Source organism: Atta colombica, unplaced genomic scaffold, assembly GCF_001594045.1.
Source record: "Atta colombica isolate Treedump-2 unplaced genomic scaffold, Acol1.0 scaffold47, whole genome shotgun sequence".
Lineage (NCBI taxonomy): Eukaryota > Metazoa > Arthropoda > Insecta > Hymenoptera > Formicidae > Atta > Atta colombica.
In genome coordinates this window covers 1,544,426-1,560,822 of record NW_017259536.1, presented here as the reverse complement: position 1 = coordinate 1,560,822, position 16,397 = coordinate 1,544,426, and the positions used below count along the sequence as shown (strand labels likewise).

Genomic DNA, 16,397 nt, shown 5'->3' with positions numbered 1-16,397 from the left:
TTAACAAAAGTAAAGAAATTAAATAATTTTAATAATTTATAAGATACACAAAATATAAGAAATAAATATCTTTTTACTATTTTTTTCATTTCTTTATAATTTATTCATTTATTGCTCTTATACGGGGTGTTTATAGACCTAACGCATTGCCTGCTAATAGTTTCCTGAAGTTATTTTGAGTCTAAAATTTTAATATCAAAATATCGAGGCTATAATATTTTTTGAATTATAATTATTTAAAGTCAACAAATTATGCCGTCTAAAATTTGCACATTCAATGATACAACGTAAAGTGCTAAAAGTAAAAGCTAATAGTTGCTCTTATTAAATTAATATCGATATAAATATTATATAGGCAAAAATAAAATTACTGATATTTCTAATTCTTAATATTTAATATGTTAAAAAAAATATTTAGCCTGGACATTATGATATTAAACTTTTGTCTCAAAATGACTTCAGGAATTTTATTAGCAGGTGATGTGTTAAATCTAGAACACCATGCATATGTTAAAAAAAAATAGAATAACGATCTCTGGCTATTATTATTGCTATTACTATTATTATTATCAACTAGCGAACTACGTGATGGAGGTCTAGTTTTGAAAAGCGGATATTTGTTTGGACGAGTCTATGGAAGTCCATGAAAGTCCACAAATCTGAGAATATCCTTCCTAGATTTATAGCAATCTCTGTAATACCCGCAATTTCCAAAAAGAGTGGACGTGCAGGAATATGTCACTCTCTGTGCGACCGTTTTCTCGGGAAAATCCTGCTCTTTCATATAGCAGTACGTGCATCGCGCTTGACATATGCCACAAATTATTATTTTGACGTTTCAGATCGCCCCTTATTCCTGCATCAGAAACTCCCAATTCCCGTGTCTCGCGAAATCATGATGCAAAAGCTTTCATCAATCATTTCAACAAAATGAAAATATAGATAACCGGCGACAAGAAAAATTATGCAGAAAAAGGACGGCCGCTCTGGAGCCGAGATACATTATTGTCTTTGCTTTTTTTCCGAGTTACATTGCGTTTTTCACTTCCCGACTGTCCAAGAGATGGATATTAATTAGCAAGTAGCAGTAACAATATACGTGCTCAAGCACGAAATAACAAAGGGATAAATGTCGTTAATCGTGGAACATTTAGAACAATTGCTGCACAGAATGTAGATTTTTCTATCGCTGAGGGAGCAATTAGAGAGTCTCTTTCTATATTTAAATTTTAATGCCAGCTCTCAGTACGTTTTGATGTACCATTTAGGGGAAACAGTGATTCGTTACAATACATTAAAAAGTCATATTATTGACGGAATATATGTTATCAAAAATGACTAGCACAGAAAATTTATTTAACCTACGATGATATATAACGATCGCGATGTAATAGCGCACTCAGTTACTCATATAAATCTTCATCGTATTTCCACCATAATTTGTGATGTCTCTCTTATATTTACACACAAATAAGTTCATGCTTTTGTATCAACCGTAATATAATTTATTAGGAGAACGGACTTAAAATATCTTACATCTCGTGTCCTGTTGTTACTTATTCACTTTTCGGCTACCCGGTGAATAAAGCCGATGCTATGGGTGTCGCCGCATCTGGTGCCAGGGACAATTAGAAGGGCTCATGAGCCATTGGAATTAACACTCACAACGACGCGGGTGAATATTTACCAGCGCGTTATGCGGCTCATAGTGTACGTGGGCTTGTTCAAGAGACAATAGACTTGCCGAGTAAGCCGTCTCGAGAAGCGCGACGATACACCGAGAATATTCTCGTCAAAGATCGTACAGACGCTTGCCGTAGAAATACTAGGGGAGGATATTATATCGATAGATGCTGATAGTGAGAAAATGAAACCTCCATGTCAGCAGGATACCACTCCAGGCCTCGTTGACCGACCTCTTCACCTCATGCCAAGAGGACAATACCGATCGTGAAAACTTGCCTTCATCGCGACAATCGAGCAGCCAATTTTCTTTGGAAAAAAGACAACGAATTCGTCAACTTCAAATGAACGTGACAATTTATTTCAGAACAAAATCAAACGGAATCACACTGAGTCTGTAAGGCTCATTTAATTTTTGTTGATTAAAAAATACTAATTAATTTTAAGGAATCAAAATGACATAACTTGTATAAAAAAGAATAAATATTACGTATATTTTAATAAGAATAATTTAATACGAATTTGCGGATGTAACATAAAGTGACAACAGAACCGTTTGACATTTTTTACAAAGAAATTTATAATTGAGTGAATTCAAAAGATATAAAATCTATTGTCAGCTCCGAAGGGATTTTAAGGAATTATAAAATATCAAGTATACTTATTATCAATTAAAATACTACTATACTATGATCTAATGATAATGGTTGTTGTTGATTTCAGATTGTTGACTTTTTGCTACTTAGCAGCATTGAATTGTTGGTTGCTGCTGTGTCCAGCTATACTCTCGCACGATTGGCAAATGGGATCTGTTCCTTTGGTTACGTCTTTTACGGATACCAGAAATCTCGCCACCTGTATATTCTTCGGCGGTTGTCTGGTTCTCACGTACAAAGCCTTTACGGATTTCGAAGTGAGTAAAATTTAATAATTGCAGATTACAATTAAAATATTATATTCCAATTAAACGGAATATTTATAAGTGAGTAATGCACAAATATTCTTTCAAGCGTTGGAAAAATCATTTATTATTCCTTTGCAGTATAATATTATAATAATATAAATAAGCTTAGTAGAACTTTAGAAGAGAGATTTAGCCCGGATTTACAATAGATTTTAAGCCTTAAGTCAAAAATGGACGAATCGCAATTGATTATTCTCCTCGCATTCGATTGCAATTGATCAATTTCTTACGGCTTAAGGCTTAAAACACTTATTGTAGATCTGGATTTACTGAAATTTACATAAATTCCTTTACTTTATTTTATCGAATCGCTGCGTAAAGAAAGTATTCTCTTCAAGAGGCTGGTATCGTTGATTTGCCGATGTTATCGGTCACCTTACGAGATCATAAAGTGAAATGACCATCAGTTATCATCTACGAAATGTCATCCTGCCATTAGATGTTTTAACATAGCATAACATAAGAACGTAGTACTCGAGTACCTGCCGGCTATTGTTTACAATGATGAAATTGTACCTAGCTTGAGAGTCATAAAAGAAGTTTCGTAATAACTACATGACATAATAGTTTCAAGTCAAATGATAACGCGCGTATCTCGTAAACTACTTTTGTCCTCTATATCTTTTGGCTCATCTGTGATGGTCGTTGAGCCTTCAACATAATGACCTCTTTAAGGTTCGCTGTCTGTACGTCGATGGTCACTTTTCCTCAAAGAGGTCATATCTGTGCTTTTAATGTCATCTCACACGCTTGACTAACCGTCGGCGGTTACCTAGCTCTTCGCAGGCACGAAGTGGAAACAGATGTCTTCTTCTCAAACGAGGTCAACCTTATTCTTATGCATGTAGCGCATTTATGCGTCAAGGGAAAAATCTTTTTCAAATATAATTGCTTTCTACCGTCTCGTGTGTATATCTGGGAATTTATTAGCGCAGTTAGATTTCGTAAATGTCTCAAAACTTATGTAAGTTATATTTTTTTCTTATCCCAACATGAGAGAGAACGTTAACTTTTACAATATTTGTTTTAGAGAAAATCAAGATAAAAAAATATTATATTTTATGTAGAAAAGTCGGATAATGTTTTCTTAAGATTTTGTCTAATAGATTTATAATGTAATATAAATCACATGTCATCACATTAAATAAATTATTGTTAGTAAATTGTTGGTAAATTTTAAGATAACAATACTTTATCTATTATTAGTACATATTATTTTATAATTTCGATATTAATTAGTAGAATTTAGACATGCGACTTTTATTTAAACGTTTTTTTTTAGTCACAAGATTTTCCATGATTAGGACATAATTATTTATAATTTTACCAACAACATTAAGAATGACCTAGTCAGTGATCGAAGAACTTGTTGTTGCTTTCTTTGTTCGCCCTTTTCTATTATACAAATTTTATTTCATTCAATTAAGCATGATTTTTTTGAATATTAATAATAATGCTTGCTTTCACGTGTCAGAATTACATTTTTAATATCTATCGGTAACGTTATATACACACACATATATGTATATCTTCTCTTAAACAACTTAACGTATTTGTCGATATTTTGACGTCAAAATAATGATATGACGTTTATTAAAATAATCTATGATTCAATAATAATATAAAATTTAAAAAAAATAGAACTGTTAAAATAATTTTAATTGATAAATAATTTATTATATATATAGTATGTATTACATTCTTTAATTATTTGAGAAAAGAAATCGATGCAAAAAATCTTAGTCACTATTATCTTAGTTTATTATTATTATCAGCTTGTATTCTTTTGTCCATTTACATATTTTTTGCAAATTCATTTTCGTTAATTCATTTTCTGTAACTTCTTTGTTACAAATCTTTCCTCTATATTATTATATTTTTTGCTTCTTGTTATCCTTCAACTTTAATAATCTGTAATAATATAGTTTTCTTAAAAATTTCTAATTTTCAAACACGAGCATATTTAAAAAAAAATGTCATAAAAATAGGATATACATGTTTAAAAGACATCTGAAAGACATCATAAGGACATCTTTTAGACAATGCGCGTTACCTGAGATAATTTTATTGAAAATTATCTTTTCGCTTTTAAGAAAGGTTATCGACAGATACTAATGATGTACTCGATATCCGTTCATTCATTTCGTTCGATTTTTCAAGAAAATGTATTATCTATTCATGATTCAACATTCAAATGGAATGTTGGATACTTTTCAGGAGTTTTATTTATTTATGTTTTCGATATCATTTTGAGATACTGCATCTGCGAATACCGTAATATTTGTGACAGCTCCTTCACTGTTCTATTCGATCATTATTTTTACTTTGTTCTATTCGATCTTTTACTTTCCTGGAGAATGTCGTTTCTATGGATTCTCGCTGAAGATTTGTATTTGTGTTCTGTCTATGCTTCTGCACGTGAATTGGATAATGATGCTACCGTTGTTACGCCACTTTGATGTTTGTCTTTGATAACGCGGGTGCTCGTTTCTTTTTATTGACATAGTTATATATTTCTAACATTTGTAAAGTTATTTTTCTATGCATATCTATTTTTATTTATTATAACGCCTCACAACCTGAATTAGACATGGAATTTTTTTATACAAAATCTTTGTACATTTTTAAGATTATTAAAAATCGCGAAAATAATTTATTTTTATAAGTTTGCAATAATTTTCTTGTTTTTTTTTTTAAAGATTATTTAAATTCTTTATTTTTGTCTGTGATTTTGCATAGGAATTATGTCACTAAATCTCGCATTAATTTATCTTGAAATTTGTTTTAAACTTTTTAAACTGGAAGACATCGTCTTCACTGACATCGCGACGCTCGAAGAAACTTTCCAACTTTCTTTTATAATATCACTAATACGTTCGTGTTCTATACATGAGTTGAATGACGTTACCTCTCCCATAACTTTAGACATGCATTTTGTGGAGTTGGTTTTTTCTGTCGACAACAACATGCGAGTAATTATCTTGTCTTTCTTTCAAACATTTAAATTATTCTGTTGCGGTTATGATGTATCATCCTTCATGTCACTTTTCATGTCACTTTTTGTTCTTTTTTTTTGCTATTTTTTATGTATGTACGCTTGCTATGACAGTTGCGTTAGTCAGGTTTATTATTCTTTTTATGCTGGTTGTGTTATGGAATTCACGCATTGTAAATAATTGTTCTCAATTTTTTTTCACACCAGCGTTATTAATAGATTTCTCATTTTCCAAATTATCCTTAATATAATAATTCTAATTCTATTATTTTTGAACTTATGATATTTTAATGTTTATATTTCTGCACTGCGATTGTTAATACCGATCATTTTTGTAAATGTATTGTATCAATGACTTTTCTTCAGTCTCATCAGTTTGTTTTTGGTTTTGATTTTAATATAATATTTTCTTCACGAAGATTATCCGACGATACAATCCTGAAATATTCACGCTTATTGAAGTCGCTGTATTTATATTATTGATGGTAACTTCTTAATTTTTTTTTTTTTTTTAATTCTGACTTTCTGTCAACGTTTTTGTATTTATCGAATGTTTGATTGCGATTGAAGTGGTAGTTGAATATTGATATGTCGCTAATACTGTGAAGGATTTTCTGATTTCCCATTTTGTATGAAATAGCGATGGCTGATAGCACATCGGCCAGTGGATGATTTTTAATTCTACTAAAACCCATTTCAATCTCCGTTGCATCATATTATCTATTATAAGATGAGTCCTTCTTAGAATGTTATAGTTGTGTTCAATTTTCATTTTAACTGTGGCCGATCCATCATCGACTAATGGCAACGCAAATTATTTGTATGCTTACTCCCTTTTTCATCAGATAAACTCAACGAGAATGACATCGCATTGTTGGCGGCACACTCTGATCTCTCAAGTGATAATGTTCGATATCCATCTTCACAGCTTTCGCGAAGACACGCTCATGGAAATTTTTGTTATTAACATGTTTCTTTTTTTGCTAACTTTTCTCATCGTTTCCATTGATATGAAATAGATAGTAAAGCGTTGATCTCTATTGATGTTAAAATGTTTATTTTTATTCGTATATTTTTTATTCCTGTATACCCATTTTATTTATTTATTTCCATATATCATATTTTTTTCATGATGTAAATCAGTCGAAAGTGTTCAAGTATAAAATCCATCAAATCCGTTGTTTTTGTGTTTTAATCAGAATAATAAACCTATTTATTAGAAACAAAATGTTATCGATTTTTAAATTGATGTTCATATTCTCTTTATTTTATTTTTATATCCTTGTTTTCAATAAATTACATATAATTTTAGTTTTATATCCTTGTTTTCAATAAATTAGACTGCTGTTTTTTTCTCGCTGTCTAGACTAAGAATATTGAGTCCAATTTTGTCACAAAATATTCTTTGTTGAAATTTCCTCTCTGATGGCTGCATGTGAAAATGATCATATCTATCTTTCACGTTTTGTTTCAGGTTCGAATAATTTTCGAAATATAAACTTTCTTATATTTTTCTCTCTCGTTCCTATCTTGAATTTATACGTTCTGTGACATGAGAGGCATGAGATGCATAAGCTGTGGATGAATCTGCGTCTGTCCATTTTATGTGTTTCCATTTTGATATACCGTTTCTTGTCTTTTTACCTTCTGTTACACAAAAGTACAATAAGCACTATGCATACACTATGCATATACCTGTGAAGATGCATGTCGCAGTTCGGTATTCTCTTCATATCGTCGTGAGATAATGATCCGTGCGTGTCGTGCGATATCATAGGTTTATGAAGCATTCCATTTGTCTCGTAAACATGCTTCTCTCCCGAGGTAATCTGCAGTTTAGGCGCGATATATGTTTCTGATATTCCGATTTATGCAATAACTTCGTATACGACTATTCAGCATCTGCAGTATTGATCACTGTGGAATCAGATGGCATATTAAACATTTATTCTGTGATATAATGAGCGGATATCGCTATATAGTTTGAATTCTTAATGCAGAAAAATAAGCGATTTTTTTCCGTTTCAAAATATTTTGTTATTTTTATGTGTCGTAATGGTCGATAAAATGAAAATAATGTGAAATTGATTAAAGATCAAACTAAACAAGACCAATTTGCTAAAACAAAATTATAGTTGTCACACAAACTTTTTTTATGCTGCTTTAGCAATTCTTATTTTTGCTCAAATCATAAAAATATAATAAATAGCAATCCGACTGTTTAAAGTTGCAGTAATTTTTTTTGATGAATTTCAAGTGTTATTTTTTATGTAATTTAAGCGAATGTCTGGATATATTTGTGCGGCTCTCTTTATGTGAATTAATTTGAAAGTCGATAGATATTTTCTTTTATTATTCACATGCGATTTAATCTGTATTTACGAGTATATTTGTATAGTTTAATTATCACGATGCTGGATGGAAACTATTTAGATAAAGTAATATTCTAACAGAAATAATAGGAGAAAAATAAAATCATTGAAAAAGCTTCATTTCTTTCTTCGTTTCTTAATAAAACATAAAAAACTGTTACTTGGCGCAGTACTTTTATACTCTTTCTAGCAAATGTGAAAATATTTTGCAAAGTTTTTTTGCAAAGTTAAAATATCATTTTAAATTACCTTTTTATGTACGATTTGATTATTTGATTTTATTTATTTAAATAAAATTTCTCCGATGATATGTATACATTTCTTTACACTCTGAAATTTATCTTTTGGATAAGTCAATTAAGAAGCGGCAATTCGAGATATATCGTTTTAAATCATTACTCGTTATACATTTAAAACTTGCGAATGCATTTAAACATAATTTTACGAGTATACGAGTTGCGTAAAAGCAACATCAACTTACATAAGTATAACATAAACTTTAATCGAGTACACTTATCCGGTAAAGATGAAGAAACTTATGTAACAGTTTGCTTCAAGAGATTTCGATGCAGTAGCGTCGGATTTAACGAGAATTTAAATTATATTTATCAACAAATGTCTGAAGTAATATATCTTATATTCTTTTTTAGCAACAAAGGCATCCGCCTCTAGTTCTTGGTTGGATGTTCCTGGTTCTGCCGTTCCTACCTGCATCCAATCTTTTTGTCACTGTGGGTTTTGTCGTGGCAGAACGGGTTTTATATACACCAAGGTAATTTTAAGATTTATAATTTATTTTCACAATTATTGCAACGGATGGTATAAATTCTCGATGTGATTTTACAGTGTTGGGTGGATTATTTTGGTCGTCTACGGCATGCAAGTGAGCTGGACCGCTGTACCACGACGGAAAAGCTGGATCACTACAGGCGTAGTTCTTCTATTCGTTTTAGGATGTTTCAGAACGGTTCTTCGGAATAACGATTGGACATCTAGAGAAACTTTAATCAAGTACGTGACAACGGATTTACGTGTCTTATATTTTATTAACCGTTCGAGAAGAAAAATTTCCTTGCTTTGAATAAATTCCTCGTGTTAATAGCAAACATAAATAATCATTGCATGTACATTGCACGCAATCATATCTGAGCCTCGCAATTACGACAAAAATGATTTTGTCACGCGAAGGCATCGGACATTTACGAGGAGTGTCTAGTTTTAACTTAAACAAGGAGATTGGCATCGTGCCAGCGCGCGTGTGTGTGTGTGTGTGTGTGTGTGTGTGTGTGTGTGTGTGTGTGTGTGTATGTATGTGTGCAATATATATGTATACATATGCAAGAATTTGGTACAAGCACCGATTGTTTATATATAGGGACACAAAACTAACGTAGATATGAGATGACAAGGGTAAGGGTCATGTCGAGGTCAAGAGGATAGTCTCGTCTGACCTCAAATCGTCTTGTTTCAGAGCGGGACTGCGGTCTCTACCCTACAATGCCAAGATGCATTACAACTTCGCAAACTTCCTTAAAGACACGTCGCAGCCGAACCTTGCGGTTCACCATTATCAGTTGGCTCTCTGGTAAGTCTATTTCTCTTTCTCGCGCTCGTATATAAAATTTTCAGATATATGTTGGGACAAAAATGATATTCATTTGCTCGCGGGAAAATACACAGCTAATTATGAAACGTTTAAACTCTTTGATATGTTAATAATCGAGAGAATATATTTGAAAGCATTTCATCATAAATTATTATGTAATAATTATTTAAAACACAAAACATTATTTTATATATATGATATGATGTGATATATATTTTATGTACACATTTGTGCCTCACATTTTATTAATTCTATTTTTTATTAATTAATAAGAGTATTTTGTCAGATTGTCTATTTTTGAAGTTTCATCTTCATAAATGCTTTCTATTGTATTATATTTGAGTATGAATTTTCTTATTCGATTTTTCTTTCTTTAATATGCTCTAAATATTACACTGTAAAATTGATTATATTGATTTCGATATTTATCTCTCTTGTCAATTTATCATTTCCTGATAAATATGTTTTTGCGGTGACAGTCATCTATAAAATAAGCGATTTTCACATAAAAAATATAATTTCATATACAAATACATTGAAAGGTACATATAATATATAATAATGAAAGACATATCGATACAGTCGATAAACGATTCAAACAATAAAATTTATTATTTTATATAACGTCAAATTTTATGGAATTGATATATTAACACTGTGTAATGTGAGAGCATAACGTTTTTCATAAAGATATTAATTATTATACATAATTATATTTATTTCAAGTTGTCAAATTCCAAAAGATTAACAAAAATAGGCATATCAACCATTATTTATAGCAATACACTAATTCGTCACAATTAAATAATTTAAACATGCAAGTCTCACAAACCTGAATTATATTTCATGCAGACAATTAGTCATATATTTTTTCAAAATAGAACGAAAAAATTTTTTTTAAGTATTTAAATAAAAATATATTCTAAATATTATATTAAAATTTTTTTGTTGATATACACAAATACATAATAGCAAAAATATATAAAATATTTGTATAATATATATACAGCTTATAGTTCATATTTCAAATTTTTTCAATAATTGTAACATGTACACTGTTAAATCTATAGTGTCAAATTTAACCTAACGTGAGTCGCCACTCCTCCTACTAAATATATCGTCATTTTTTACCAAAATGATAGTTAAATTTGACACTATATTGTGTCAATTTACATTATATAGTTAAATTGACACTGTATAATGTCAAATATAATCAGTTTTAGTATAAAATAACTATTGTTTTATTGGATTGTCCGGAAAGTTCCCGACAAACTTATATAATTTAATAAATGTATACTAAAATTTAAATCTTTTGCGTTTCAATTTTCCTTCAACATCGGCACGAACTTTCCGGACAACCCAATAGTATAAAATAAATAAGAGTTAAGTTGTTGCTGTTAAAAATTTTAGTATCAAAAAAGAAGTAGGTCAAATTTTATGAAGAAGTTTTTTACATAAATATAGATATTCTGATTACAAGTACAATTTACTAAAATAAACAGAATTATGTGAAAAATGATTTTCGAGACGCTACACTGTTAAATTCGTAACGTCAAATTATATTCAATTCAAGTTATTTTTTATTATTTCTATAAGTCACTTCTATTCAATATGTTGTTAATTTAACTAAAATAATGAAATTAAATAATTTAATTGAAGAAAATATATTAAATTTGGACTCAAATTTAGTTTATTATTTACTAAATGCATGTTAATTAAAGACGTTATTTACTTTATAACTATACGTTATTTACTTTATAAATTAACCACAAAAATAAATCGATTTAGATACATATGAAAAATAAAAATATTAAAGTGTTATTTTTAATTTAAAGGATTGAATTATCATTGCTTTTTTGATATCTAACAGTGTGATTATTTGAATAGCAAGCCACATGGTTTTGAAAAAAATGTCCTGTTGTTATTGTTTTATGTTTGATGAATATGCTAAATTAAGCTATATTTCTAAGCTGAGAATAATTTTAATTAATTTAATTGCTAAGTCATTTGCGTAAAGTGTGTACCTCTTCTACATTTTTAATATGTGTTTGGTGACATTTCTGAACAATTTATATAGCTATTTTAGATATTTTATCCCACAAATCATTTCGAAATTTTCTGTTATTTTACAATCTGTTGCGAATAATTGTTTTAAAAAAGATTTGTAATTTTCAATTGATATTCTGAAAATCTCCCGTTTATTCCATATTGTACTTACGTATCAATTTTGACAAAAATTATGGATGAGTGGAGATCAAACACGTATTCATGAATATGAATGTTGTTTATGTAAAAGAATGTGTTATTACGGTACACATACGCCTGTATCCTGTACGGTTTTATAACTTTTATAGAGAATATCGCTATGAAAGGGCAGAAAAAGTAATTAAGAAGATTTATTTATAAATTTCAGCATTACTGAGGAATTTTAATCAACTTTCGGCTTCATACCGTCTGTAACTTTATAATAATTCTTTCATCTTTGGAATAGATATATATAGACGATAAAATTAATGCATAAATTCAACAGCACAATATAATTGCAAATCCATAATTTGCATTTTTTTAACCACACCCACCAATACTTGTTTTTTACTTTAGAGTTTTCACAATTTCCATGAAATAATGTTATCACAAAAATCTTTCGAAATAATCACATTTATATTGCATTATGTTATTTTATTTCATCTCCATCTTCACTTTTTTACCGTTACGATCTATTTTCACTTACTTAATATGTATTCCTTCGTGCATAACATGACGGAACAGACGGAATATTATGCAAGAGTAGTCGACGTAATACAATCTTATTACTACATGCAGACTCTTCTCTCTGCTTCAACCACCCTTTTCTACATCGCATTTCTCGTGTATAGCGTGAGCAGGGTCGCAGCAAACCGACAAAAGTGCATTAATTAGCCGTAGCTCGACTGCGCTCGAAATGAAGTGGTAACCAGTCGTTCGTTTTTTTTTTTTTATTTCGCTTTACTCCCTTTCCCCCTTCTTTTTTCTCTGCAACCTCTCTACATCTCTTTCTATGCTCCTATGCGCGTTTTTTACCCTACGTGTGTTTCGTGAATTTCGTTATCCCGTCCAGCACAAGAAATGCTCGACAAGGATCATGGCGGCGCAAAAAATAATGGTCTCTGTTGGAAAAATAAACGTGTTCTCATTTTAAACTTCTGTGTACTTTCGCGATGTGTGAATGCGATTCATCATCAGGCAATTGTCTACGGTGTACCCATAAATCGGATCTCCGTTCTTTATACACGTTATCATACGCGAGCGCTACGTGCATTTCGCAACATCACGCTTGGATTATTTTATCGTAATATCAGATTATTTGTCTACGCGAATGCAATCAGTCCGGTAAACATATCGAGAGAATGGTGATGTGGTGCAGGAAAAAACACAGGCTAGACGAGGAGGGGGAGAGAGGTGAAGAGGGAGAGAATTGGTCGGCACGACAGCAGCTGTAGCCGCTGCGTTGCAGAAGCGAGTGGGCGACTGCCGGATGAAAATTGCATTTCGGCGTTATACCCGCTCTCGTCCAGTTCGCTCACTTGTAGATCTCATTTCCTACGCTGAGCTTTCTAGCCGTTCTATGCAGGTCGCACTTCTTTTTTGTCTTTCTCTTTCCCTCTCCTTCTATACTCTGGCTCCTCTTTTCCACCACTTTCCACGTTACCATCTCTACATCGCGTCCTGCGGATCGACTGTTATTGACTCTGAAAAATCGAATCTTCAACTAACTGGCAATTTCCTTCGCTTGTTTTGTGCACCAAATCATCGCATCGTTCGCTGTTTCAGTTGACGCATAACGCGGCGTGGTATGAGATATAGATTGAAAAAAGACTGCCTTTCTTCTCGTTTACCTCCTCCTTGAAACAACATTTTATGGCAGCATCGCCTAACGTGCGATTTCATAAAACTCCGCTCGAGAATAATGGCTCGATTCTTCTCGTGCATCTCGCGTTTCTACCGTCTCGTTGCGTCTCGTTCATTGCCTCCAACATTCCGCTTTAGTTTTGATCCTCGCGCGACGAATTAGTTTTCGATCTGTCGTACGAAATTTCCCCGAGGAGAGTCACGACAAAGTTTCTGCTCCCTCTGGAATATCGCGCCGAGTAAGTAATTTAAAGTAGCCTGAGATTGACCTGGTCCGTGCACGAGTAATAATTGAGCGTCACCAGAAGAACATAGAGTTCTCCTGAGGTGTTCACTCCAAGGTTTTTCGTTCCCGCGCCTCTTTCTCTCTTTTTCTCTATGTAGCGCTTATTGCATTTGTGGAAAGAATGGCGCGAGGTGTCTTGAGAATTATGAGCGAAAAATAAAAAGAAAGATGTGGAATGAAATGAGAAGGAAAAGACGAGCATATTCGATCGATGGAACGTCATAGAATCGAGGAAGACGCGACTTTTCTGTTTGCTTTTCATTCACCGAGAAAAGTAAACCGCATATCGTGAAAATGCATTTCTTCGCTCTCTTTCATTCGTTTCTCTTCTCTCTTTCGGATTATTTTGATACATAATCGCGTTACTTCTCAGCGTTCCATTTTTTCGTCCTCTTAATCGATAGCCGTGAATACTAGAATTTCATGATACGCTGCTTTTCTTATGTTAACAATCTATTTTATTGTACAATTTTATTGTTTATTTTACAATTTTGCGTGCATTTTTTGTGGGTACGTAAAAAGTATAATCTTTGTGAGTTCTTAATCTTTTATCTCAATAATAATGTATGTGCGCGCGCGCGTATCTGTAATTAAAAATATGTTTTTATTTTCTATCTCTTTTATTATCTAGTTTCTTAAATTAGTTTTTACCTTTTATATTTAATTTAATTTAATTTAATTTAATTTGTGTTTTATTTTCAATTTTATTACTCTTTCATGTTTAGACAGTAAATTACCGATACTTCACATTTTGTTTGTCTCTCATCTTATTTTGTATTTTGTCATATATTTTTGTTATAGTATTGACATCAATAAAGTTATTATTATTATTTCTTTTATAAGCAGAAGAGAATCCAGAATGTAATTAATTTTATGAATAAAAAACACAAATACAAATCCTTTATATTCTCACCCTTTGAATTAAAAAAAAATGTATTACTCTGGCGTAAAAACAGATAAAATATTTATTTGAATAATTATTACAATGGAAATTTGGCCGTTTAAAAGTACATCAGCTTTAAAAATTTTCGGTTATAGTCGATATCATTATTTATGATTTGCGACAAAACCAGCATCGCGATACGCGCCATTTTCAGATGATGCATTGTTGCTGGATCGTAGATACCGGCCGTGAACGAGATATATAAACCATCAGAATTTTACACGGACATTATACAGCCGTATATTTACGATAATGCATTATTTGATTGCAGTTTTACGACGCCGTGCTTTTACTATTATTCAGCTCGGAGCATAAAACCACGCTCGGTGTGTGCCGGTTCTGTATCTCGCAGTAAATCAAGTGCGAAGAAAATCCCTTGAATACGCTGATCCGCAATAAAAATTCTCGGGACAATCGCTCGTAGAAGGAAACATTCAGAAACGAGTCGGTGGTTATATAGCGATGCTTTGCTTGAATAATATCGACAGTCTAACAATAATTTACTGCATATTGCTCTTCGAGTGTGTTTTGTAAGAATCATGCACAATATAATCCAATTCAATTAATACGAATCGTTTTTTTACGCTCGGTTTACTTTTTTATCTAAATGTGAGCCTTCGCGTTGATATTTAATCGTTTTATACTCATCTCCTGCGTAACGTTGACTAACTATTTTTAAAAATATAAATGGAAAAGACTAGAGTTATTAAAAAGTTTATCGTATATATTCATTGCACAGTATACTTATTAGTTCAACGAGTAAAGCGGAACTCTCTTGCGCTCAGTACAAAAATAATGGAATAAAGCTACCATAACTCAGTTTGCATAAGACGCGGTTGCATTGCGTAAGACTGTAGCTATACGTGAAACTTGGTATAGTTGTTTAACAGTGTTCGCTGTATCCTAAGTATTGCGATTTTAATAATGCTCTACGGGTAAAACTCGTGCGTATTTATGACTCTCAGCTAAAATAGTAGGTAATATTATCTTAAGCCTTGTAAAAAGTATTCTAACTATGCTCTTGACTGTGAATGTATTACCATTATTATAGAGAAGATTAGAGAATTATTACTATTATTATGGAAAATGTTATTGAAATGTCATATTATTGCTTTTATGTCATATATATCTTGTGTAATTATCCTGTTCGCGCAAAACTTAGCACAATCTCTCGAATCGATCGAAACATATTGAACCAACGTGAAAAGTACATGTATGCAATGAGCCTGCAGTGTAGAGCGTGGTATGAAAAGGAAGCCGTGCGGTCAATTTATCCACTGACATTTCCGACGTGCTAGCAATGCGAGCTTATAGTTTGGTCATCGATTCTTCGCAGTGCAACATAGCGATGCTTCATCATTGTTTCGCGTTTGCAAGGAGATATTTATAGAGAGTAATGTCCTAGAATTAATTCTAATTGTGAGATTTTTATATGTGTATTATTCAGGTTCATATGAAAAAAGTGTTAGATTTATTTTAAATAATACTATATGGTGACTGGATAATCAAGATAAATGTAAAAAAAGATATTAAATATTATCATAAAAACTATTAATATTTATTTAAATTTTTATTTTTATTTAACAGAATTGACGCTTTTTTATTTGCAATTTTGTTTATACAGTAAAACAAGCAAACAAATCTAGAGATAAATACACAC

General features: G+C 31.5%; 1 protein-coding gene across 1 annotated transcript in view; it reads left to right on the top strand.

The window, feature by feature from the left end:
• LOC108691532 (transmembrane and TPR repeat-containing protein 1-like) overlaps positions 1-16,397 on the top strand; it is a 140,420-nt gene that overhangs the window by 103,695 nt on the left and 20,328 nt on the right. Inside the window, exons 7-10 of the mRNA XM_018199311.1 lie at positions 2,407-2,596; positions 8,665-8,786; positions 8,861-9,025; positions 9,486-9,599. Coding sequence (XP_018054800.1) covers positions 2,407-2,596; positions 8,665-8,786; positions 8,861-9,025; positions 9,486-9,599 — 591 coding nt within the window. The remainder of the gene's footprint in view (positions 1-2,406; positions 2,597-8,664; positions 8,787-8,860; positions 9,026-9,485; positions 9,600-16,397) is intronic.